Here is a 24,361-nt window from a genome sequence, read left to right as displayed (position 1 = left end):
TTCGCTCTTTCGTTCGTTTTCTCGCTCTCTCTCTCTCTCTCTTCCCCTACTCTTTGGTTCGAGCGCGCGCGCGCGCTCCCGTTCTTAAAAGAGCACCTACACGCGCATCTATTTCTCTCTTTTCGCTCTCTCGCACACCGCTTTACTCTTTCTCTCCCTCTCTCTTATTGCAGCGCGCCCGCGCGCGCACGACTTTCCTTCTCTCTGTCTCTCCACCGATCCGTGTGTTCTCGTTCTTTCTCTTTCTGGCTGAATGACGCGCGCGCTCCTTGTCGTCACTCTCGCTCTCACCCTCTTTCTCTCTCTCTCTTTCCCTTCTCGTTCTTTCTTTGAATTGTCCCCGCGCCGCCCGGCAGCACCGACAGAACGTACCACGGCGAAAGAAGAAACTGCTACACCGTGTCTCTCTCTCTCTCTCTCTTTCTTTCTTTTTTTCCTCTCTTACTCACTCTCTCTCTTTCTTTCTCTCTCTCTCTCTCTCTCTTTCTCTATCTATCGAGAGCCGATCGACATATCACACAACGGCGACATCGCACGCGTCCGTATAAAATGGTGACCCGCGCGAATTCTTAACCTCCTGTTCGGCCGACTTGAAAAAATGGAACGTTAGAGAAATGTAGGTCTGTAGGCCACTTCACTTACACTTTGCATCGGGACGGGCACTCCCTTAGTCAAGCGAGCGTCCGGCGCACCGTCGCGCTCCTCTGACAGCGCGACCGACCTCCAGGCCCGTACCCTTCAAACGGATTTATCTTAGGGGCGCTCTTAGCAGCCGTCAAGTGCCTCGACTTAGTTTCAACCAACAACATCATCATCATCATCGTTACTTTTATCATTTAATTCCTTTTGACTCTCTCTTTGTTTTTCTCTTTTTTAACTTTTATCCAACCAACAAAGAATATCCAAGTATTGTTACTTTCCCTTTTTATCGATTACCAATCGTTCGCGTGATCGATCTATGCTTGTTAAAAGGATTCGTTCTGCAGTGGTATCGCACGAACCAAATTTCTTTGAATTCGTTCAGAAAATTATTGTTGCAAATGGGTTAGCCAATTTGCTCGCGGTTCCGCAATGCATGGTTACGGTAGTGCGTAACGAAAGGGAAAACCATCGGCATATAGAGTACAAAGAGAGACGGAGAAACCGTAAACCGACTACCTACCTTGTTGCTCGTGCGATTCTGTGCCGTGAGGATAGTCTCTATTGCTTACTCGGTCTGCTTACTTGTACAAAGTATTAACCGAGAACGAAAGTTTTTCTTCATCTAATTTCTATTTCTTTTGAAGAATATTATTAGTTGTTAGGTAGACTTTACGATGCATATATATATAACTTGTGTGGGATTCAGAGGGGAATAAAAAAGCAGAGCGAGGGAGAGAGAAAAATTAATTAGACCGAGTGTAGTTAAACTTATCCGGGCGCCGGTGATTCCTAACGACGGCACTGAACTTCGAACGTGATATGAAAAGACGCAATTTGCGAAAGATTAGTTTGATGTTTCCTGGTGTCCCTAAGGATTTCAAATCTTCGAATTGATAGGCCGTTGAACGTGTGTTCTTAGCGTTTTCCAAGCTCCTCGAGTTATGGCTCTCCAAGAGAAACAGCCGCTTTGTCTAAGTAGGTCAGGTGTCACGATATCCGAGTACCCTATCGACGAGACTTTTTACACCGAACGTTGCATAACTCGTCGCGCACGACTTCACCAAATATAACCGCGTAAAAACTATGGCTTGACGGACGTAATACGATGTAATCCGTTTTCATTGAACATTGCACTTGACTAACGCTTTCGTGCAACGATACTTGCGCCATCTGCAATCCTCCTCCGCCGCCAAATTCAAATTGTATTTTAAATATTCTTTCCCCCTTTTCTTTTCGACGATGTTTATTTTTTATTACTGTGTTTTATTCCAAAGATTGTTATAAATGTATAATATATATTTATAAAACTTCTTTCATAACGATTAACGTATAAATAATGATATATAATAACAATTTTAGAAAAATATATTGCCATTTTTAAATCTTCCTAATAATAAATAAACGTATCATATATATATTTGTTTGTTTTCTTTTTATGTTTTATGATTTCTTTATAGCTTTACCAAAATGATTTTTAGATATGATTAATCTTTGAATCTGCGACGTGCCTTCATATATTTGAAAAATCTTGGCGTCTCTCATTAATTTTTCCACTGGATATTCCGTATTAAATCCAGCACCACCAAAGACCTATTCAAATACGTATTGTACATTATTATATGTTTTGATTTATAAAATATACATAATTAAAATGAGAGTTCAAGTTACCTGGACGGCATCGGTAGCAGATTTGTTAGCTATGTCGGCGGCATAACATTTAGCAATGCTAGAATAAACTGAAACGTTTGGCAAACCTAAGTCCATTGCCCAAGCTGCTTTCATCCAAGAGAGACGAGACGTTTCGACTCCAATAACCATATCAGCTATCATAAATGCTACAGCTTGATGTTCGGCTATTGGTTTGTTAAAAGTTTTTCGCTCCAATGCATACTTAGTAGCTTCGTCTAAAGCTCTTTGTGCTACTCCAGTAGCCAAAGCTGCTACCTGTTTAATTATAAATATATGTTAATTCTTTTACATACACACACAGCACACTTTTACTGTGTGTGTGTATGAGTGTGTTACCGGTGGTCGAGTTCTATCAAAAATTTTCATTGTAATTTTAAAACCATCTCCTTCTCCTAGCAATACGTTTTCCTCGGGTACACGAACATCTTCAAACGTAATCATCCTAGTATCGGAAGCTCGTTGTCCCATATTTATTTCCTTTAGAAGAAATTTTCTAATAAATATATAATTTAATGCGTGATTATTAAAAGAAACGTCTTTAAAAAACTTACCTTACGACCCGGAGTTACACCTTCGAAAGAACGCTCTACAATAAATCCTGTAAAAGCTTTGCTGGCTGGAGCATTTGGATCAGGATTTGTTCTCGCTAATACATAGTACCTAATATAAACGATACATACAATTAACTTGCTTTATGCATATATAGAAATATATTTATTTTTTAATAGTTTAAAAAATACCAGTTTGCAACACCACCGTTAGTAATCCACATTTTGGTACCATTAAGAATCCATTCATTTCCTTTCTTTACAGCTCTAGTTTTTATACCTGCTACATCGGATCCAGCACCAGGTTCAGTAACACAGAAAGCCTAGAAACATTCAACGTGTAGAAAAAAATATTGATGTTACATTATTTTACTAACAGCCACAAGAGGTTCTTCCAGAAGTCTACCAAGATATTTTTTCTGTTGTTGCTTATTTCCTGCTACAATCACCGGTGTTTGCTATATAAAAAGAAATATGGAAAAAATAATTATCTATATCAACAACTTGCAATTCCGTTAATATACAAGGTGTTCTGTAACTAGTGGTATAAGTGTGCATGTGTACTTGACAAATTATAAAACTTGTTTTTTTTCAAAAACAAAGCATTATATAATATAAACAAATTTTATTCTATTTTTTGCCCCCCTTTTTTTATGTAGAATCATGCTCTGCTTGCTCGCACCATCAGTTACAGTACATATATACCTAATTGTTACCCCAATATTATTAGTTTCTATCGCAGTTGCTATGCCTGAACAACCATATGCAATTTCTTCTACTATTAGACAACCATCAAAAATATTTTGTTCCATACCACCTAAATACGACAGTTGTATATTAAATTGCATTACATACAAACGATATAATATTGTTACTTTAATAACTATCCTTGTTACAATAACATAAGAGCATACCAAGTTCATGTGGAATATGTGAGTTCAACAATCCTAAACCCCAAGCCTTTTTAAGTATATCCCATGGATATTCCCCAGTTTTATCGTATTTAGCAGCTACAGGTATGATCTCTTCTCTGGTAAATTTACGTGCCAATTCTTGCATTTCTCTTTGCGTATCATTTAATGCTAAACACATAGATAAATAAAGCGATTAATTAAAGTAATTGCTATCCTAGTTATAAAAAATGTGTCTCTTCGACAAAATACTTACCAAAGTTAAAACCATTACAACCTTCCGATATCAAAGGTTCAGTTTTAGTGGAAAATGTTCTGAATATTTTAGTATATAGCGTGGCATTGTTAAATATCTAGAAATTAGAGTGATTATATTTACATAAAATAATAATAAAATATTTGTTATTGTAGAAGCAATTAATATTATTTCTTATTAAAAATAACGAATCACCCATTTCACTTCTTAGTAAGAATTAAAATAAGGCAGACATGATTATGCAAATTAAATTTTTTCCTTACAATATATTTTGTTTGAATACAACAATATTGAAAAAAGAAAGATGTCAAAGGTCTAAAGTTTAAATGAAATATGTAGAAAACGGAAAAAATTAATTAAAAGATATTTGAATACGTTAAAACTCACCTTTTTAAGCAACATTTTGGCGTCTACAGGTTTCTGTGAACTTATTGAAAATAAAACGATTAGAACTTACGATAGGCTGGCTACTAAAAAGTTTATCACGAGCACCTATATATATATATATATATGCTTAAATGAAATATTTTTTAAGTTCAAAGTACAATCGTTTGTAATGGTCAAGACTATGGTATTATCACTGTATAGATTAAAACGGAAATGAAAATAAAAATAAACACACAATATATTCGTTAACGGTATCAAAGAATTATTTCGACAACAAGGAAATAAATTGAAATGTTATCTTGTTTCAGTATAAGCAATTATTCATCTTTAATAAAATTAAATCTAGTTAACAATATTTGTCAAGAATTAAGCAACAACTATTATTGCGTATTAAACGTATGTATATATATTGTAATATATTGAATACCAGAACTGGAAATAGAATATAAATAAAGTCTTATCGTTCAAATTATTGAAGTTAAGTCAGTAAAGTTAAAAAATAAGGAAAAATTTATGCATTATGTTATCTATGCATTTATATTATCTATGTATTACCAAACTCGACTTTCATTTATCGTTAAGGCCTTATGGTGATTAGTTCAAGAATCATGACAACACATATAAATGACAAGCAACTATGGTGGGTAAAGGTAAGGAGAATCATCTCATATGGAAGAAAATTTGAAAAAATGTCCAGCGTATGCTATAAATAACAATTCAAAAACCTTCCAGAATGGCGCTGGTGTTGACAAAGGGTATGGTATGAATGTAGTAATTATAGACGAATTGAAGTATGCGGAAGTTTTTCTTTCCTTGTTTATTTCTCCAACCTACTCTAATAATAATTGGCGCTTCCTTTAAAATTTACCCTGATGCTAATGTGGCGCCACCCCAATTTAATGTATTTCGATGGACACTTTTCATGACACATATGATTCTTCTTACCTTTACCCATCATACAAGCAACGTAAGAAAGTAGTTGTGCTCGTAACTTTTTAATCAAATGAACAACTTATTTAGGTATCTTAGAAATATGTAATGTGGAATATTTTATTTGACTAATATAGATAAATATTTTAAATAATACTATAAAAATTTCATGTTTGATGGTAATTATTAAAATTAATAAAATTGACGTCATTTCATTTCTTTAATACTATTCGTCAATTTAAATCTGTAATTTTGACGTAATTTTAGCGCCTTTTTCTAAGTGGGTAATTAAAAGGCAAAGAAGAGAAAGTAAAAAAATAAGAATAAATAAATCATAATGTGCGATTCGAAACAATATAACAGTAATATATTGACTCATCATTTCTTTTTAATCATTTTGATAACAATACTCTATCTATATACTTATAAATTGTTTTAAATTTTTTTCCATTGCACAAATGGAAGTGCATAATGTTAATAAATAAAATTATTTGTTTGGATACATTTTGATTATTAAATTTCCAGATCCTGATCTTAATAAGGATATTGTTAGAAAATTTCATCCAGATATACATTCATTTTCAAAGTCCTAGTGGCCCTAGATATTGTTTTATTCAGATGGCAGAAAATGTTAATATTGATGAAGATATTAAACAGTTAGAAAAGATTCCCTTTGGTATTGGTAATTTGAAAGTGGAAAGAAAATCTTTGCGAGATGAAGATAATCCAATGCCTGAAGAAATTGATCCTTATATTTTTTGTACGTATGAAATTTACCAGAAACTGTTAATGTTTAGGAAATCAAAAGCAAGTTTCCAACAGCTTCTAGGGTAGATGTTGGTTATCCGCAAAAAATGAGAAATACACGGTAAATATAAAGTATATATATACATAGTATTTCATACTGAATAATTAATTGTTCTCTTGTTTGTTTCAGATATGCATTTATAATATATAATATTGTAGATGAATCGATAGATGCTTATAAAAAGACACACGACTTAATGTGGGATACAAGAAGTATTATCGTAAGATACCGAAGACAACGTAGAAATACATGTCTTTAAGGAGAACCTAAACCAAATGTAAAAAAAGTTAAAGAAGAACCAAGCAATACATCACAAACAAAAGAACGAAGGAAAATAATAATGAAAAGAAAGCAACACAACAGCCAGATACTAATGGAGAGCATAGACTGCAAGATGTATAAAGAGTAAAGAAAATAGTCAAACTCTACAACAAAATACTTATCTATAATCTCCTCAATTGTCTGCATCTGTAACATCTGTTAAAACGGCGCAAAAACAATCATAGGTATTCGTTATATTATTTTTTAGGAATCTAATGTTGTAAAGAATTGAATTAATAAGACGTCAATTATTACTGTAGACATCGCAACTACCTCAAATACTTTCGTCGTCTGAAGTATCCCCTCCGTGCCCGTCAAAAACAGAAACAGTGCCAGAAACAATATTGTTAACGACTAGTAAAGAACAACCAAGCAATACATGCAATACTTGCGCCATCTGCTATCTTCCTCCGCCGCCAAATTCAAATTGTATTTTAAATATTTCTTCCCCCTTTTCTTTTTACTGTGTTTTATTCCAAAGATTGTAATAAATGTATAATATATATTTATAAAACTTCTTTCAAAACGATTAACGTATAAATAATGATATATAATAACAATTTTAGAAAGATATATTGCCATTTTCAAATCTTCCTAATAATAAATAAACGTATCATATATATATTTGTTTGTTTTCTTCTTATGTTTTATGATTTCTTTATAGCTTTACCAAAGTGATTTTTAGATATGATTAATCTTTGAATTTGCGACGTGCCTTCATATATTTGAAAAATCTTGGCGTCTCTCATTAATTTTTCCACGGGATATTCCGTATTAAATCCAGCACCACCAAAGACCTATTCAAATACGTATTGTACATTATTATATGTTTTGATTTATAAAATATACATAATTAAAATGAGAGTTCAAGTTACCTGGACGGCATCGGTAGCAGATTTGTTAGCTATGTCGGCGGCATAACATTTGGCAATGCTAGAATAAACTGAAGCGTTTGGCAAATCTAAGTCCATTGCCCAAGCTGCTTTCATCCAAGAGAGACGAGACGTTTCGACTCCAATAACCATATCAGCTATCATAAATGCTACAGCTTGATGTTCGGCTATTGGTTTGTTAAAAGTTTTTCGCTCCAATGCATACTTAGTAGCTTCGTCTAACGCTCTTTGTGCTACTCCAGTAGCCACAGCTGCTACCTGTTTAATTATAAATATTTGTTAATTCTTTTATATACACACAGCACACTCTCTTTTACTGTGTGTGTTTGTATAAGTGTGTTACCGGTGGTCGAGTTCTATCAAAAGTTTTCATTGTAATTTTAAAACCATCTCCTTCTCTTAGCAATACGTTTTCCTCGGGTACACGAACATCCTCAAACGTAATCATCCTAGTATCGGAAGCTCGTTGTCCCATATTTATTTCCTTTAGAAGAAATTTTCTAATAAATATATAATTTAATGCGTGATTATTAAAAGAAACGTCTTTAAAAAACTTACCTTACGACCCGGAGTTACACCTTCGAAAGAACGCTCTACAATAAATCCTGTAAAAGCTTTGCTGGCTGGAGCATTTGGATCAGGATTTGTTCTCGCTAATACATAGTACCTAATATAAACGATACATACAATTAACTTGCTTTATGCATATATAGAGATATATTTATTTTTTAATAATTTAAAAAATACCAGTTTGCAACACCACCGTTAGTAATCCACATTTTGGTACCATTAAGAATCCATTCATTTCCTTTCTTTACAGCTCTAGTTTTTATACCTGCTACATCGGATCCAGCACCAGGTTCAGTAACACAGAAAGCCTAGAAACATTCAACGTGTAGAAAAAAATATTGATGTTACATTATTTTACTTACAGCCACAAGAGGTTCTTCCAGAAGTCTACCAAGATATTTTTTCTGTTGTTGCTTATTTCCTGCTACAATCACCGGTGTTTGCTATATAAAAAGAAATATGGAGAAAATAATTATCTATATCAACAACTTGCAATTCCGTTAATATACAAGGTGTTCTGTAATTAGTGGTATAAGTGTGCATGTGTACTTGACAAATTATAAAACTTGTTTTTTTTTCAAAAACAAAGCATTATATAAACAAATTTTATTCTGTTTTTTGACTTATTTTCCATGTAGAATCTTGCTCTGCTTGCTTGCACCATCAGTTACAGTACATATGTATATATATAATATCTGATTATTACCCCAAGATTAGTAGTTTCTATCGCAGTTGCTATGCCTGAACAACCATATGCAATTTCTTCTACTATTAGACAGCCATCAAAAATATTTTGTTCCATACCACCTAAATACGACAGTTGTATATTAAATTGCATTACATACAAACGATATAATATTGTTACTTTAATAACTATCCTTGTTACAATAACATAAGAGCATACCAAGTTCATGTGGAATATGTGAGTTCAACAATCCTAAACCCCAAGCCTTTTTAAGTATGTCCCATGGATATTCCCCAGTTTTATCGTATTTAGCAGCTACAGGTATGATCTCTTCTCTGGTAAATTTACGTGCCAATTCTTGCATTTCTCTTTGCGTATCATTTAATGCTAAACACATAGATAAATAAAGCGATTAATTAAAGTAATTGCTATCCTAGTTATAAAAAATGTGTCTCTTCGACAAAATACTTACCAAAGTTAAAACCATTACCACCTTCCGATACCAAAGGTTCAGTTTTAGTGGAAAATGTTCTGAATATTTTAGTATATAGCGTGGCATTGTTAAATATCTAGAAATTAGAGTGAATATATTTACATAAAATAATAATAAGATATTTGTTATTGTAGAAGCAATTAATATTATTTCTCATTAGAGATAACGAGTCATCCATTTTACTTCTTAGTAGAATTAACATAAGGCGTATATGATTACGCAAATTAAATTTTTTCCTTATAATATATTTTGTTTAAATATAACAATATTGCAGAAAGAAAGATGTCAAAGGTCTAAAGTTTAAATGAAATACGTAGAAAACGGATAAAATTTATTAAAAGATATTTCAATATGTTAAAACTCACTTTTTTAAGCAACATTTTGACGTCTACAGGTTTATGTGCACTTATTGGAAATAAAACACTTAGAACTTACGGTAGGCTGGCTATTAAAAAGTTTATCACGAGCACCTATATATATATATATGCTTAGATGAAATATTTTTTAAGTTCAAAGTACAATCGTTTGTAATGGTCAAGACTATGGTATTATCACTGAATAGATTAAAACGGAAATGAAAATAAAAATAAACACACAATATATATTTGTTAACGGTATCAAAGAAATATTTCGACAAGGAAAAAAATTGAAATGTTATCTTGTTTCAGTATAAGCAATTATTCATTTTTAACAAAATTAAATCTTGTTAACAATATTTGTCAAGGAGTAAGCAACAACTATTATTGCGTATTAAACATATGTATATATATTGTAATATATTGAATACCAGAACCGGAAATAAATTATAAATAAAGTCTTATTGTTTAAATAAATAAAGTTCAGTCAGTAAAGTTAAAAAATAAGGAAAAATTTATGCATTTTGTTATCAATGCATTTATGTTGTCTATGTATTATCACACTTGACTTTTATTTATCGTTGTTGCTTTATGTTGATTAGTTCAAGAGTCATGATGACACATATAAATCACAAGCAACGTAACAGAGTAGTCGTGCTCGTAACTATTTAATCAAATGAACAACTTATCTAGGTATCTTTGAAATATGTAACGTGGAATATTTTATTTGACTAATATAGATAAATATTTTAAATAATACTATAAAACTTTCATGTTTGATGGTAATTATTAAAATTAATAAAATTGACGTCATTTCATTTCTTTAATACTATTCGTCAATTTAAATCCGTAATTTCAACGCAATTTTGGCGCCTTTTTCTGAGCGGGTAATTAAAAAACAAAGAAGAGAAAGTAAAAAGATAAGAATAAATAAATCATAAAGTGCGATTAGAAAAAATATGACAGAAATATATTGACTCATCATTTTTTTATTAGTCATTTTGGTAACAATACTCTACCTATATACTTAAGAATCATCCATTGCATAAATGAAAGTGCATAATGTTAATGAATAAATTTATTTGTTTGGATACTGTTGAGAAAGAAATGAACTCTAAGATAAAAATAATTTTCACCTACTTTATTGATTATTATTTATTGTATTTTAATATAATTTTTTTTCAATAATTTAATATTTCTCTTTTTTTGGTACGCACATTCTAACCCTTGATTATAGTGGATATTATTAGGGGTTGGTACCCCTGTATATGCAACACATTTTCTCATATGTTCTTCAGATTATGGTTCGTAAAATGTGTTTGTGTTAAATAATAATATTTTTAATATAGATATAATATTTTTTTGAAAGAAAGGGAAAATAATAAAAAAAGAAAAAGATACAGCCACAGAATGAAACGATCGGTAAATATTTGTTACGATTTGAAATATTTAATATTAATTGTTTTTTGATCATATGTGCATTCCCCCTTTATTTTAGGCTAGCTAACTAACCAATGCAAGCATTATGTTTTATTTACAATCTCTCTCAAAATTATAAAGATCTTGTCAATGGATCAATAGGATAATTTTAAATTACGAGCCATTTGTGAGTTTTCAATAAAAATTGTATTCTTTACAGATAACAGAAGAAAATGGAGATTCAAAAAGATCATTCATTAAACAAGAGTCTGTTACAATTAAACATGAGGGAACAACATATACAAATTATTCCTCATCGACTACATCAGCCTCTACTTCCATTCCTCAACCTTTACCAGGTCAACCGCCATTACCTCCAATGCCTCCACCCCCTAGTGGAATTCCACCACCACCTCATGTCTTTGGGCCAGTCCCTTCTCAAGTTACACCAATTCAAACGTGGGCTCAAGCACCCACACATTGGTCATGGATAACACCGCCCTTACCTCACAGAGAAATTCAACATATTCAAAGGGAAATTGCCCTGAGAGGTAACTATATGAGAAGAGAAAGGTATCCCCACAACAGAAATAACATGTATATTCAGAGAAATAACTATCATCGTAAGAATAGAAGACCATCACGTTTTGGTCAATCGCAAGAACAATTCGATCAAGCTACTTATTTTGGCGCAACATTAACAGGTGGTCTCAGCTTAGATTGGCAAAGAAATAATTATAATGCGACACCGAATGATCCTATTATGAATCATATGCCTGTTCCCCTTTCCAATCATCCTATAACTCCCATAACCCAAGGTATTATAAATGCTAGACATGGAGAAGAAAAAGGAGATCAAGATGTTAAAAGTGTATTGGTATGTTTCATTAGCGTGTGACTTCTGATATGAATTATTATATATTAAATTTTATTATAGGAAGAGGTAGTAGTTAAGAAAAAGAAACAGAGAAAACCTATGTCGCAAAGTTACCCCAGCCGACCATGGAAACGGGAAGATGCTGAGAGAGCTTTAAAAATTGAAACAGAATACAATAAGACCGTTAAAGCGAGGAGTTTGATTATTAAATTTCCAGATCCTGATCTTAATAAGGATATTGTTAGAAAATTTCATCCAGATATACAAAATATTCATTTTCAAAGTCCTAGCGGCCCTAGATATTGTTTTATTCAGATGGCAGAAAATGTTAATATTGATGAAGCTATTAAAGAGTTAGAAAAGATTCCCTTTGGTATTGGTAATTTGAAAGTGGAAAGAAAATCTTTGCGAGATGAAGATAATCCAATGCCTGAAGAAATTGATCCTTATATTTTGTACGTAGGAAATTTACCAGAAACAGTTAATATTAATGAAGTCAAAAGCAAGTTTCCAACAGCTTCTAGGGTAGATGTTGGTTATCCGCAAAAAATGAGAAATACACGGTAAATATAAAGTATATATACACATAGTATTTCATACTGAATTATTAATTGTTCTCTTGTTTGTTTCAGATATGCATTTATAAGATATAATACTGTAGATGAATCGATAGAGGCTTATAAACAGACACACGACTTAATGTGGGATACAAGAAGCATTATCGTAAGATTCCGAAGACAACGTGGAAATACATGTCTTTTAGGAGAACATAAACCAAATGTAAAGAAAGTTCAAGAAGAACCAAGCAATACATCACAAACAAAAGAACGAAATGAAAACAATAATGAAAAGAAAGCAACACAACAGCCAGATACTAATGAAGAGCATAGATTGCAAGATGGTACTGAAATACAGGGTAAAGAAAATAGTCAAACTCTACAGCAAAATACTGATCTACAATCTCCTCAATTGCCTGCATCAGTAACATCTGTTAAAACGGCGCAAAAACAGTCATGGGTATTTGTTATATTAGTTTTTAGGAATCTAATGTTGTAAAGAATTGTATTAATTATTCGTCAATTATTATTGTAGACATCGCAACCACCTCAAATACTTTCGGCGCCTGAAGTATCCCCTCCGTGCCCGTCAAAAACAGAAACAGTGCCAGAAACAATATTGTTAACGAATATTAAAGAAGAACCAGAGGATTATGAAGACCTAGAAATGATGTTTTTATCATCCGATGATGTGGACGACGATGTCGACGAAGATGAAGAAGATTTAGATGACGACGATGACGACGACGACGACGAAGACGATGATGATGACGATAACGATAATGAAAAAGAGGAGGAAGACGAAGATGATGTTGATCATAATGGAAGTTTGCTATTTAGTTCCAAAAAGCAACATGCTTTAAAAGATACCGAACCATCTGATGTAAGTATATGCAATAATATATCTAAATATACATATATATATATATATAAATTATTTTTTAACTAATCATTTTTTTTGACTTCAGCATCTTGATCAAATGTTTAACGAACTGGAAAATACAACAAGTAATATTGGGTTTTAATGGGGTAAAAAATAATAAAATTATTAATTAATGATCTCTCTAATAAGAATTTTGCAAAACCGTCTTTAAAAATATCGTATGTAAATATCAATAATTATAAAACGTAACAGGTGAGACTGCATTCATTTAAGTACAATATAATAGATTAAGTGAATCATTACATTTATATAAGTTTTCGTATTAGGTATAAGTTTTAATCCAATTTTTTTAAGTTCGATTACCTGCATGAATCAATATCATGTTACCGAATTAGTACAATTTTAAAGGAAAAAAAAAAAGAATTATACGAACACATTTTATTTTATACAAATGACTTGTTATATATATTACCGTTTTTAATCGTTCGAACAAATTATTATCTTTTCTCTGTAAATAAGTTTTTAATTATTAAGGAAAAAGCAATTGTGCCGGATTTACTTACGCACATGGGTACATCGAAATTGTACTAGAAATATTTCTGTTTACAAATAAATACAAATACATTTTGTAGAATGATAACGAATAATTCTAATACAATTGCAAGTAAGTGCAACTTTCGTATTCTTATCGTTCATAAGAATACGATAGGATAATAATGAAATCGTGATATATAAATAACAGTTCATTTGAAATAGTTTATTTAACAATTACAAGTTACCAATTGTTTACGTCATCTTCCATTAGCGAATATATTTTTACATATAAAAACTCTGATGAAATAGTATACATTATTTCACTATTTATTCATTTAATACAAAAATCTGTATGACAATTAAAAGTGTATATTCTTATCCCGCATGAAGAAAAATATAAACTTTAACCTATTAAAAATATATTACCAGGTATATATTATCATTATTATTATTGTTATTATTGTAAATAAATTTCTATTTTATTTTTCATTTTCCATGTTTTATTAATTCCATCTATCTAACGTTATTTTTGATATATACAAAAGTGTATTAAGATTTTCATATTTTTCTAGTTCGAGCAAAAACGTCATCTCCGTTATACCGAAGCGCCATCTACTTCCTTTCGAATAAAACAACAGTAAATGCGCGGGTAACGTCTACTTTATTGGAGCATCTCTGGAGCGTTGCACTTGTTGCATTAGATTGCGATACTAATTTCATTTGAAATTCATTCAAGTTGAATAAATTTTGTTCTAATCAATATGTTCGAAGCACGTTTAGTACAAAGTGCGATCCTGAAGAAGGTTTTGGACGCTGTAAAGGATCTTCTATCTGAAGCAACATTTGAATGTTCAGACTCTGGAATTCAAGTACAAGCTATGGACAATGCTCACGTTTCTTTGGTTTCACTTAATTTAAGAAGTGACGGTTTTGATAAATACAGATGCGACAGAAATTTGTCCATGGGAATGAGCATCGCAACGTAAGACAATTCAATTTTTTTCTTTCTTTTATTTAAAGGTTATTCGAGTAATCATAGTTAAAATTAGATTTGTTATTCATTGTTCCTATTTTTTGTTTATTCTCTTTGAGATACCAACAGATATTTATATATATATATATATATATATATTTACGTTATTATAACGTATTATATTAAGTTAAATTATTTGTTTAGAATGTCCAAGATATTACGATGCGCCGGTACAGAAGATACAGTAACATTGAGAGCATGGGACAACCCAGAAGTCATTGCTTTTGTATTTGAATCACCAAGCAAAGAAAAACTTGCCGAATATGAAATGAAACTTATTAATATGGACCAAGAACATCTTGGTATTCCTGTAAGTTTAATATTTTCATTTTTGTTATTATATACATGTATTATTTTATTTCTTATCATTTGATTTTTCTTTTATTGCAAAATATTACAGGAAACTAATTACTCTTGCGTAGTCAAGATGCCTTCCCAGGAATTTGCTCGTATCTGTAGAGATTTGAGTCAATTTGGGGAATCGATAACATTTGCCTGCTCTAAAGAAGGTATTAAGTTTACAGCGTCTGGGGATCATGGAACAGGTTTGTATTTTGTGACTTATTATAACAGTGCATTCTCATTGTATATGTATATAAATTGTATGTACTATTCTCAATATACATATATATATATATTCTATTTTTCAATGAGGTAATTACCAATTCACAGTACTATCTTAATATCTGAACTCCGATGATTTGTCTGATAGTACGCATTAGAGATTTTGTTGCTATTGTTGTCGTCTTAATTAATAAGAAGAAATAGATAATATTTATATATATATAAATATTGCTTATATTTATTATGATTAATAATAATGTTACTATGGAGGAAAGATTTTTTTCATTCAAATTTAATAAGGGAGAGAAAAAATTTATATGATTAAAGCTTAAATGACACATGCAATAAGTGTACCATGCCAAATATATATAATTAATGTTTCTTCAATTATGTTTTAGCTAACGTTAAACTCGCACAAACTGCAGAGGCAGATAAAGAAGAAGATGCTGTAATAGTTAACATGCAAGAGCCGGTTAAGTTAACATTTGCTTGTCGTTATTTAAATTGCTTCATAAAGGCGAGTCCTTTATGTGCACAAGTACAACTTTCGATGTCTAGTGACGTTCCGTTAGTATGCGAGTATAAGATTGGAGATATTGGTCACATTAGGTATTACCTGGCACCCAAGATCGACGAAGATGATAATTAGGAAAAACTGTCATATTAAAAATTTGTCCTGTCGTATTATTCAATTTTGTACATGCCTGTAATTATCACAATGATAATAGTTGTTCCTTTTTTACATAGCTTGATATTTGTCGTGTATTTGTTTCTCCTTCATTTTTTTTCCAAATTCTGACATGGTACTTATATCGTCATTGTAATTATTTTTGTCGCTTCAAAAACTTTTTCTTTTTTAATATATATATAGTATATCGATAATAATATTTTAATTTTTAATACGAAAATTGATGATAATGATAATAATAATAATAATAACATATAAGTATTTTTGATAATAAAAAAGGTGAAATATGTATGCTATTATAATATAATATATATTAAGGTACAATCAAGGCAAAGTTAAAAAATACTTTGAAGATAGTATATTATTTAAATTTTACATTTAAAAATCATTTGGCTTGTCACAGTGTGTGTTTAGCGCAATGTTAGAATTGACACTAAAAAAAAGTTCATAGTTCAAAAAGTGACACGATATAATTGTGTAAAGATTAACAGGATAAAACGATGTCATTCTTTCATCAGGTTTTTCGTATTATATAATTAAATCGGTTTCTTGTAAACTGTGACCACTTTTGATAATGTCGCACTTTTTTATGTATATATGTAAGAAGAACTCAATATATTTCCAAAATTTTTTGATAAATTTTGAATATTATTATGCGTTATTCTTACATTCTAATAATCTAATGAAAATTTCAAGTTTCACTTATCGCTAATGTCTTATATCTTATACCTTTTTTCGTGTATAAGCTACTTTAATATAAAAATACATAATCAGCTTTACGAGCTGTGGGAATAAGAGGGCTACCATGGATGGAATAGCCTAGAAGTATACAATTAAATCTTACATAATTTAGATTCTCGTATAATTACTAAGTAAATAAATATTAATCATTAAACGTTGATTTATATTATGAATTATTTTACACGCAAGTATTCTCGTTCTCTCGCACGTTCTCTCTTTCTCTCTCATTTTCTTTCTCTCTTGCGAAGACCTCTATATATGTGATAAAATCGTTCGTCTCGCCTCTTATTATTCATGCACCCTTATTAGTTAGAACAAAGTTTCTATAATATACCAACTAAATAGATTTTCGGTGTACGTGAAAAGAGTCGAAGTAGCAATAAAAGAAAAAAGATACTTTGGCAATATTAATCAGCCTCTTTGGTTCTAAAGCCCTCATATTGCTTCTTCGTTTACAAAAAAACGGTTCGTAATTTAATCCTTTTTTTTTTCGAGAGACCCCTCCCTTCCCTTACAATTAACACTTCGAATATGCAGGATGATCAGAAAGTATTTATTGGGATAAATACAAGAATGTCATCGCGCTAATTGATTATTCACCGAATTTAAAATTGATAATGGGGAGAATTATTTGTTATACCTAGTTTTGAGATACACACCTTTATTCACATATTCAAACGGATTATTGTTTCATCGATTGAATTGATCTTTCGTTATACTCCTCATGCGAATAAAATTTCGTTTGTTCCTATTTTCAGTTTGCGTCGACGTAATAATAAATATATGACAAACGCGGTCTTCGCGCTTTTAAGATCGAGATTAAAATAAAAAAAAAATTGTGTTTTTTTTTCTTTTTTTTAATTTATTTTCTTTCTTTTCTTTTCGTCTTTTTCTTTTTGTCTTTCTCTTTGTGTTATCTCCCTCCTTGTTGATTTCTTATTATTAGATTTAATAGAGAGAAATAATTTAGCCATTTTTGTTACCGTTACTCCCATACAAGCTGGGATGTACGAATTTGTCATGAAGCGTCCTTAAATGCCTCAGCAAATTACTTTTCACGTTAAAGCCTTTTTTACAATAGGAACAAAGAAAAGGTCTCTCTCCCGTATGCGTTCTTTGATGTATTACCATGGATGCGTGACTTGGGAATACTTTTTGACAAATATTGCATAATTTTTGATGACTATGTACCCTTTTTGGTTTAGGAGGTGTCGAGTTGTTCATCAAGGCTAATTGTTCTTCCGTGTGTTCCGTTTGTATGTGACGTACCCATTCCTGAGGCGTTGGATACATATTCGCGCAAAGGTCGCACTTTAACGGCGGAAAGTCTTTACTGTCGTCGTCCACGTCACCCTACAAATAAAAAAAACAATAGTTGCACAAGTAAGGACAATGGAAATAATGCACAAGTCAGTGCATTTATCCTTAAATCATATTAAATAATAACGTAAATTAATGAACGCGTATGTTTTATCTCATAAATATCTTTATTTACCTTCCTCTTCTTTCTTCTGTTCTCAGTCATGTCGGAATGCGTGAATTCTATGTGCCTGACCCATTCCGATGGCCTGGTAAAAGTTTGACTGCACATATCGCAGGTCAAAGGAGTATACTCTTCCTCTTCTAAATCCCCATCCTCATCGGCACTGTGTACGATTTCCTACAAAGGTACCATCATCATCATCATCATCATTATTATCATACATTTATACACATTTCAATTTATTCTTAAAGATCGATTTAATGATACTTTGAATTACGTACCGGTTTGATATCGATCTCATGGTCTATCGTCAGGGATTCGGATGGATCGATACTTTCCTCCCAATCGATCGGCTCGTCCTTCACTAACAGTTCTAAATTTAATTCCGCCTATGTGCAAGGGGTTGGAAAAAGAGAGAGAGAGAGAGAGAGAAAGAAAGAGAGAAAGAGAAAAAAAAGAATACGTTTAAGAATTTTGTAAGAAGATGTCTGGTTAAAAAATTAGATAAGAAAAACAAAACGTATCTTACATTTTCGCCACTTTCGCTTCTCGACTTGTTAGATTCGACGTCGCTGCTAACGTTCTTTCTAGTTTTCCTATTAGCCTCGAGATTTTCCTTATTCTTGTTCTGCTCGTTATTCTTATTCTCCTCCAAGACCTTTTTAGTTTCAGGTTCGGTAGATTTTTCCTCAACCTTTTCCACATTCTTCCTTTCTACCGGCTTTTGAGTTTGAACGTTATTCTGCGCTGTCGCAGGTTGTTGTACGTTTTCCACGATCTTCTCCGTAGTCGGCTGTACCAATTTGATCTTTTGAATTTGTCCGGTCAAAGGTGCTTGTTCCTTTTTATCACGTTCGACCTTTTGATTGTTAGACTGTATATTCTCCTTTTTACTACCCGAATTGGATTTCCATAATCCACGTACTCTCAATATATCACCAGCCCTTAATACTCCTTCCAATTGATCGTTCGTTACAGTTGCCTCTCCACTGTACATGTACTGTATAAGAATCTTCAATGTACGGTATCCGATCTCTGTTGGTAATACCTAAAATCATCGAAGACACACCACCGAGATCGTACGATCTCATTTAAGCTCTGCAAGTGGGATCGATAAAATCTCATCGAGGTGAAATGTGCTTAAGTCACGCCTAAGATCGCTTTTCAAACGACGACCACAGATTATGTTGCATCTGTGATCGTTGTAAAACAAAAATAAGTACACACGTAAATTTAACAAACTATTCAAATCATTTCAAAAAATACTAAATTAATTCATATATTCAGATCATATTCGAAACTTTTGTTTTTTTTATCGTTAAACATGCATTAAAATTATTCTTTTTATTGTTGTTGTTGTTATTGTTGTTGTTCATTGAGATAATGAAATAATTGTTCAAATATCATTCGACTTTTCTCCTTCAATGTTTCTTTTAAAAATTTCAGGAACCATGACCTGTTACACATTGGTACTCATCATACTTCATATGGCTATCATAATTGCATTAATAGAATGTCAGGTAATCATTTTCATAGACATATAGATCTGTTCAACCAGTCTATATGCTCTGTAAAATTTGTCTAAACTCACATTGTAAATATATATATCTTTATATATTATTTATTCATGTTTTTGTTTCTCTTTCTTTTTTGTTTTTGTAAAATTCTTTCTTTTTTTTTATACCAATGGGTTTATTCCATAAACAAACAAACAAATAAATAAATAAATAATAGAAATGAACTTACCACGATAGTTTGGGCATTCGAATTGGCCGCAAAATGACAGGTTTGAAAGATGTGACTCAAGTACGAAGAACATGCTGCAAGGACAAACCGATGTGCCGCCACGTGCCGGCCACAGGACGTTGCCAGAAGAACATCCGCAAAGGATTCCGATTGAAGTAGGGTCGCTACGGAGCTATGAAGATGTGCTCCGTAGCTATGCCATTTTAATTGATAATTCTCCGAAGCAGCGATGGCCATTTTTTCTTTTACCATGCAAAAGTAAGAAAAATAAGCTAACGTTTAATAAATCTTTCTTGTGAACTTTTTCCAAATTATTTACTATCTTATATTTTTTAGATTCGTGAAAATAAAAGACGCCTGTTGCACACCTTGCACGCACTATTTATTCTCTACGAGATTTTCTTAGAAAAATAATTCATTGACAAAGGAAACTTTTCTGACGAATGAATTCGAATCGAATTTCTTTATCACTGTTTAGACGAATCGTTTTCGAACGCGTACCACACACAAAAAGACGTCCTCATGGTCACGATCCATACAAACTCTCTACGTCGATCCTAGTGTCTAATATATATCGATCGCACGACACAACCTTTGTCCAACTAAATAATCTTTATCGAAAGATAAATGAAAGAGAGAGAGAGAGAGAGAGAAAGAACGTGTGTGCGTGTGTGTGTGTATACGTTGCTGCTGGCGCGACGCTAAGCAATCCTACGTCATCATCGTTGAGAACAAATCTCACAGGATTCTCACACACAAGGAAAGAAACGATTAAATCCTCGTGGCGTTTTTCTGTTTTTCACTTCATTTTACGAGGAAAGATTAGAAAAACCCAAGACTAAATCTATGAACGAGAAAATATTAATGTTTATATCCTTGAGGGGAACGATCGAGAATTAAAATCAAAAAATATAATACAATCATCGGTCGAACAAAGAGACGACGATGATGTGATCTTCTTCTCCTTTTATATTTTTTTCAATTTCTCTCACTTGGTATTTTCTTACTCGTTGATATTTCTTAACGCATTGAAATTATTCGCGAGGCGCGTAATCAAATTTACAACTTTGGCGCTGACATGACAGAGTCACGCGAACGATCAAGGATGAATTACGTTTCCCTCTCTCTCTTTCGCTCGTTCGCTCACTCGCTTGCTCTTTGCAAACACCACCCTCACGAGTTTCCACCCTCCGTCTTCTTCTTCTTCTTCTTCTCAATTATATATCATCGTTCGTTAACACGTTTCCTTTATCTCTTTTAGGAGGATTATGAAAAATCATCAATAACAGAAACAGGAACAACAGCACGCTTCGTCGATCATCACGTTGATATTTCAATTATTCATCACCAAAAGGAACGAAGGGTGCACACTCGCGACGTTATTTAATAATAATAATAATAATAACAAGAAGAAGAAGAAGAGGAAGAAAAATGGAAGAGGATTAGAAGATGGACAAATTTAATAATTAAAAAAGAAGAAACAAAATATGTATAAACGATAGCGTCTTGCTATCATATTCGAATAAGAATAACGAACGCGTCCGTTACCTGACAACATCGGCCGAAGATAGAGAAAGCAAGGGAGAGATAGAGAGATATATATATATTTCACTCCCTTTATTTATCGAGTGTAATTCCCTCGTGCACACAACAATACACTAGGATGATCGCGAAAGAGACGTTAAAAGATGAGGTCGCGTCGTCTACGTCGTTGAAATGTCTTTAATTTTATTTCCCGGTCACGATAAATATCAAGCGATCGGTAATAGTAGTAGAGTAGTAGTAGTAGTAGTAGTAGTAGTAATAGTAGTGTCGTGGGTCGTTTTCTGGGATCTAACAATCACCGCGAACCACCAACCACCTCGTTGTATCTCGCGCGCGTCCTCCTCCTCCTAGTCGTCGCGTCGTAACCGTCGTCGTCGTCGTCGTCGTCGTCGTCGTCGTCGCAGTAGTTGTCGTCGTCGTCGCAGTAGTTGTCGTCGTCGTCGCGGTAGTCGTCGTCAACGTCGTAGTCAACGTCGTCGTCGTGGTCGTGGTCGTGGTCGTCGTCGTCGTCGTCGTCGTCGTCGTTGGTGTTTTGAAAGGTGCCTTCTCTCTCGTTCTCTCTTTCTATCTCCCTCGGCCGCTCTCCTCGACGGCGCGGTCGTACGGCCGGGGGGGAAGACGGGGGCAGATATGAGCATCGAACCGCGCCGCGTAGGGGCCTAAAAATCGATATTTCGGTCTTTGCTCCTCCATCCTCACCGCCGCCACCGGCAGCGGCGGCAATAACGGCGGCTGCGGCGGCGGAAACGGCGGCAATAGCTGCGCCGACGATGGCGATGCTGATGGTGATGGCAATGCCAGAGCCCGCGATTCTCCTGCTGCTGCTGTTGGTGGTGGTGGTGGTGGTGGTGGTGGTGGTGTGCTGCTGCTGCTGCTGATGGCGGTATGGTGGTGGTGGTGGTGGTGGTGGAAATAGCAGCAGCGGCCGTTTACGCCGAGCTAGTTAGATTCTCCCTCTTCCTTGTATATGTATATGTATATATTTCTCTTTCTCTTTCTCTCTTTCTCTCTGTGACTCTATCTATGTATACAGTACCCCGGTATGTATTCGCCGTTCGTCATCGATTTTCCTGGCTACCAATCGCACGCATCCATTTATCGTATCGATCGGCCGAGCTGATTTCAGCGTTTGCGTCCGTCCGTCCATCCGCCCGCTCCTCGATTCATGCTCCGAACGCCCTGTCCCTCCGCCCTACTACCCCTTCTTTCCCCATTTCTCATTCTCTCTCTCTTACCCTCTAGTTTAACTTCTACTCGCTCGCACCCTTTTGATTTCTCCCTCTCCCCATTCCGTGTAGCCCCACTTCCCTCTCTCTCTCTCTTTCTCTCTACCTCTTTCTACCGGTTTTCCTTTCTTTCTTTACCTTCTGAAAGAGATTTCTGCTACCACCACCACTACCACCACTAACCGTCGTTATCACCTTCGCACTACCACCAGTACTGTTACTATTACACACCATCCCGTTTGATGGGAAAGTGTTTGAAAATACGTGAAAGCGCGCGAACGTCTTCCTTCTTCTTCCTCCCCTTCTTTTTACAACTATACGAAGCGACGAAGACGACGAAGAAACGAGGAATTTTCTCCTCGTGAGCTTTTCCGTTTCTCTAAGCTCTCTCTTCTTCGCCTATCGCCATATCCCGGTTTCCCTTAACTACGCAACTACCCTCGATCGTTCATCCCTTTCTTCCCTACCACGAGTATCTCTCTCCCTCTTACCCTTACTCCCTCCCTCTTTCTCTCTCTCTCTCTCTCTCTCTCTCTCTCTCGTGCTTTCACTTTCTACCCATCCTCCACGAAAACGTGGCGACGAAGACGACGACGATCGCGATTTTTCCCGCTACGCCTGTTGATCCCGGCAATGATTTCTTCCGAACCGTTTCCTCAAGTTCCGACCTTTTTCACCCTGTGGTCCTTCTTTTGTTTAGCATACTACCCCGCTACCTTTCTTTCTATTTCTTTTCTATCTATGTTCTTCTTGTTCTTGTTCTTGTTCTTCTTCTTCTAAACTGTAGATTTCAAAGATCTTTGATTTGATATCTTCGATTAAAATTCGTTCACGATATCAGGATCGTTAATTCATCGATCGGTTATTGTTTTAGATCGTGATTCCCATGTGCGACAAAGAAAATACTTTTAGACCCGATTAATTCAAAACCCTTAATATCGATCTTACGCGATATCGAAATAAAATGTTAGAGAAACTAAAGGTTTTTGAGGGAAAAAGGTAAATAAAGATTCGTACCGTGTGTCTTCGATCCTTCCTTCTATCCTTCCTTCCTTCGTTTGAGTTTCTCTTCGGAAAATATGTGCAGATGCGTCCTGCTAGGGATCCAAACATGGATCTTCTCCCCCCCCTCTCTCTCTATTTCTCTTTTTATCTTTTTTCTTCTCTTTCTCTCTTAGTGTTGCCACGGTGATCGTCGGCTTCCGGCCGCTTCGTTCTTCTTCGACAGCCGCAAAGATGGCGGTGCGATCCTTCGATTTTCAAGATTTCACCGTGCGTGCATGGATAAAGAGTGAGAGAGAGAGAGAGAAAGAGAGAGGGCGGAAAGAGAAACGAGAGAGTGTGTGACAGAGAGAAAAAGGGGTATGCGCGCCTACGACGTGTATACTGCATTGCGTCGACGACCTATTTTGCAAGGATGGGAGGGCGATAAGTCGCGCGCGCTACTAACGTTCAACGATCGATCACTACAGTTATAAGCAATCGTTCCTTTCCTGCTAAAACCTTCCTATCGCATTCTCGATCGTTCACGATATATATTTTAATCGAAATGTTTTACATTTCTTCATTTCCGATC

At 34.0% G+C, this 24,361-nt stretch overlaps 5 protein-coding genes and 2 long non-coding RNA genes across 10 annotated transcripts; 3 read left to right on the top strand and 4 right to left on the bottom strand.

The window, feature by feature from the left end:
• Positions 1-2,078: 2,078 nt before the first annotated feature.
• Positions 2,079-5,667, bottom strand: LOC122525582 (probable medium-chain specific acyl-CoA dehydrogenase, mitochondrial). Its single transcript, XM_043648482.1, has 11 exons — positions 4,989-5,667; positions 4,434-4,473; positions 4,047-4,143; positions 3,794-3,961; positions 3,596-3,696; positions 3,257-3,337; positions 3,072-3,202; positions 2,883-2,991; positions 2,668-2,808; positions 2,311-2,586; positions 2,079-2,232 (listed from the first exon to the last, which is right to left on the bottom strand). Exons 2-11 carry the CDS (start codon positions 4,446-4,448, stop codon positions 2,083-2,085), a joined length of 1,269 nt encoding a protein of 422 aa, XP_043504417.1. The 5' UTR covers positions 4,449-4,473; positions 4,989-5,667; the 3' UTR covers positions 2,079-2,082.
• A 306-nt stretch (positions 5,668-5,973) lies between these two features.
• On the top strand, positions 5,974-6,846 carry LOC122525621. The gene is made up of 2 exons (XR_006305833.1): positions 5,974-6,231; positions 6,301-6,846. It is a non-coding gene; the product is annotated as an uncharacterized LOC122525621 (long non-coding RNA).
• Positions 6,596-6,892, bottom strand: LOC122525622. Its single transcript, XR_006305835.1, has 2 exons — positions 6,766-6,892; positions 6,596-6,648 (listed from the first exon to the last, which is right to left on the bottom strand). It is a non-coding gene; the product is annotated as an uncharacterized LOC122525622 (long non-coding RNA).
• Positions 6,893-7,137: 245 nt separating this feature from the next.
• LOC122525581 (probable medium-chain specific acyl-CoA dehydrogenase, mitochondrial) lies at positions 7,138-9,869 on the bottom strand. The gene is made up of 10 exons (XM_043648481.1): positions 9,499-9,869; positions 9,113-9,209; positions 8,860-9,027; positions 8,662-8,762; positions 8,318-8,398; positions 8,133-8,263; positions 7,944-8,052; positions 7,729-7,869; positions 7,368-7,643; positions 7,138-7,289 (listed from the first exon to the last, which is right to left on the bottom strand). The coding sequence occupies exons 1-10, from the start codon at positions 9,511-9,513 to the stop codon at positions 7,140-7,142; spliced, it is 1,269 nt and encodes a 422-aa protein (XP_043504416.1). The 5' UTR covers positions 9,514-9,869; the 3' UTR covers positions 7,138-7,139.
• Positions 9,870-10,756: 887 nt separating this feature from the next.
• LOC122525566 lies at positions 10,757-14,179 on the top strand. Its single transcript, XM_043648451.1, has 6 exons — positions 10,757-10,911; positions 11,129-11,785; positions 11,846-12,348; positions 12,418-12,802; positions 12,878-13,225; positions 13,311-14,179. Exons 1-6 carry the CDS (start codon positions 10,900-10,902, stop codon positions 13,365-13,367), a joined length of 1,962 nt encoding a protein of 653 aa, XP_043504386.1. The 5' UTR covers positions 10,757-10,899; the 3' UTR covers positions 13,368-14,179.
• Positions 14,180-14,258: 79 nt separating this feature from the next.
• LOC122525595 (proliferating cell nuclear antigen) lies at positions 14,259-16,102 on the top strand. Of its 2 annotated transcripts, XM_043648510.1 has the most exons (5): positions 14,259-14,408; positions 14,531-14,741; positions 14,937-15,102; positions 15,193-15,337; positions 15,755-16,102. In XM_043648510.1, exons 2-5 carry the CDS (start codon positions 14,638-14,640, stop codon positions 16,003-16,005), a joined length of 666 nt encoding a protein of 221 aa, XP_043504445.1. In that variant the 5' UTR covers positions 14,259-14,408; positions 14,531-14,637; the 3' UTR covers positions 16,006-16,102. The 2 variants fall into 2 exon arrangements, with proteins under 2 accessions (XP_043504445.1, XP_043504444.1); XM_043648509.1 differs by lacking the exon at positions 14,259-14,408 and having other exon boundaries at positions 14,521-14,741.
• A 1,590-nt stretch (positions 16,103-17,692) lies between these two features.
• LOC122525577 (zinc finger and BTB domain-containing protein 14) lies at positions 17,693-24,126 on the bottom strand. Of its 3 annotated transcripts, none has more exons than XM_043648474.1 (6): positions 23,803-24,126; positions 20,015-20,256; positions 18,798-19,316; positions 18,550-18,657; positions 18,281-18,445; positions 17,693-18,138 (listed from the first exon to the last, which is right to left on the bottom strand). In XM_043648474.1, the coding sequence occupies exons 2-6, from the start codon at positions 20,249-20,251 to the stop codon at positions 17,752-17,754; spliced, it is 1,416 nt and encodes a 471-aa protein (XP_043504409.1). In that variant the 5' UTR covers positions 20,252-20,256; positions 23,803-24,126; the 3' UTR covers positions 17,693-17,751. The 3 variants fall into 3 exon arrangements, with proteins under 3 accessions (XP_043504409.1, XP_043504407.1, XP_043504408.1); XM_043648472.1 differs by lacking the exon at positions 23,803-24,126 and adding an exon at positions 21,563-21,962; XM_043648473.1 differs by lacking the exon at positions 23,803-24,126 and having other exon boundaries at positions 20,015-20,266.
• Between the last annotated feature and the right edge of the window lie 235 nt (positions 24,127-24,361).

The sequence above is a fragment of the Polistes fuscatus genome, unplaced genomic scaffold, assembly GCF_010416935.1.
Source record: "Polistes fuscatus isolate 324 unplaced genomic scaffold, CU_Pfus_HIC Scaffold9, whole genome shotgun sequence".
NCBI lineage: Eukaryota > Metazoa > Arthropoda > Insecta > Hymenoptera > Vespidae > Polistes > Polistes fuscatus.
Note: the sequence above shows the minus strand (reverse complement) of the source record. Positions and strands in the feature narration are given on the sequence as shown.

Coding starts and splice junctions, on each gene's coding strand:
- LOC122525577 (XM_043648472.1), bottom strand. Junction 19,317..20,014: donor CGAATGCCCAAACTATCGTG/GTAAGTTCATTT, acceptor CGATGATTTTAG/GTATTACCAACAGAGATCGG. Junction 18,446..18,549: donor ATGAGATCGATATCAAACCG/GTACGTAATTCA, acceptor GTACCTTTGTAG/GAAATCGTACACAGTGCCGA.
- LOC122525581 (XM_043648481.1), bottom strand. Junction 8,399..8,661: donor TAGAAACTACTAATCTTGGG/GTAATAATCAGA, acceptor CTTTTTATATAG/CAAACACCGGTGATTGTAGC. Junction 7,870..7,943: donor GTGTAACTCCGGGTCGTAAG/GTAAGTTTTTTA, acceptor TTTCTTCTAAAG/GAAATAAATATGGGACAACG.
- LOC122525595 (XM_043648509.1), top strand. CDS start 14,521: ATGTTCGAAGCACGTTTAGTACAAAGTGCGATCCTGAAGAAGGTTTTG. Junction 14,742..14,936: donor ATGGGAATGAGCATCGCAAC/GTAAGACAATTC, acceptor TTATTTGTTTAG/AATGTCCAAGATATTACGAT. Junction 15,103..15,192: donor AAGAACATCTTGGTATTCCT/GTAAGTTTAATA, acceptor AAAATATTACAG/GAAACTAATTACTCTTGCGT.
- LOC122525566 (XM_043648451.1), top strand. Junction 12,349..12,417: donor CAAAAAATGAGAAATACACG/GTAAATATAAAG, acceptor TGTTTGTTTCAG/ATATGCATTTATAAGATATA. Junction 13,226..13,310: donor AAGATACCGAACCATCTGAT/GTAAGTATATGC, acceptor TTTTGACTTCAG/CATCTTGATCAAATGTTTAA.
- LOC122525582 (XM_043648482.1), bottom strand. Junction 3,338..3,595: donor TAGAAACTAATAATATTGGG/GTAACAATTAGG, acceptor CTTTTTATATAG/CAAACACCGGTGATTGTAGC. Junction 3,203..3,256: donor TGGAAGAACCTCTTGTGGCT/GTTAGTAAAATA, acceptor GAATGTTTCTAG/GCTTTCTGTGTTACTGAACC.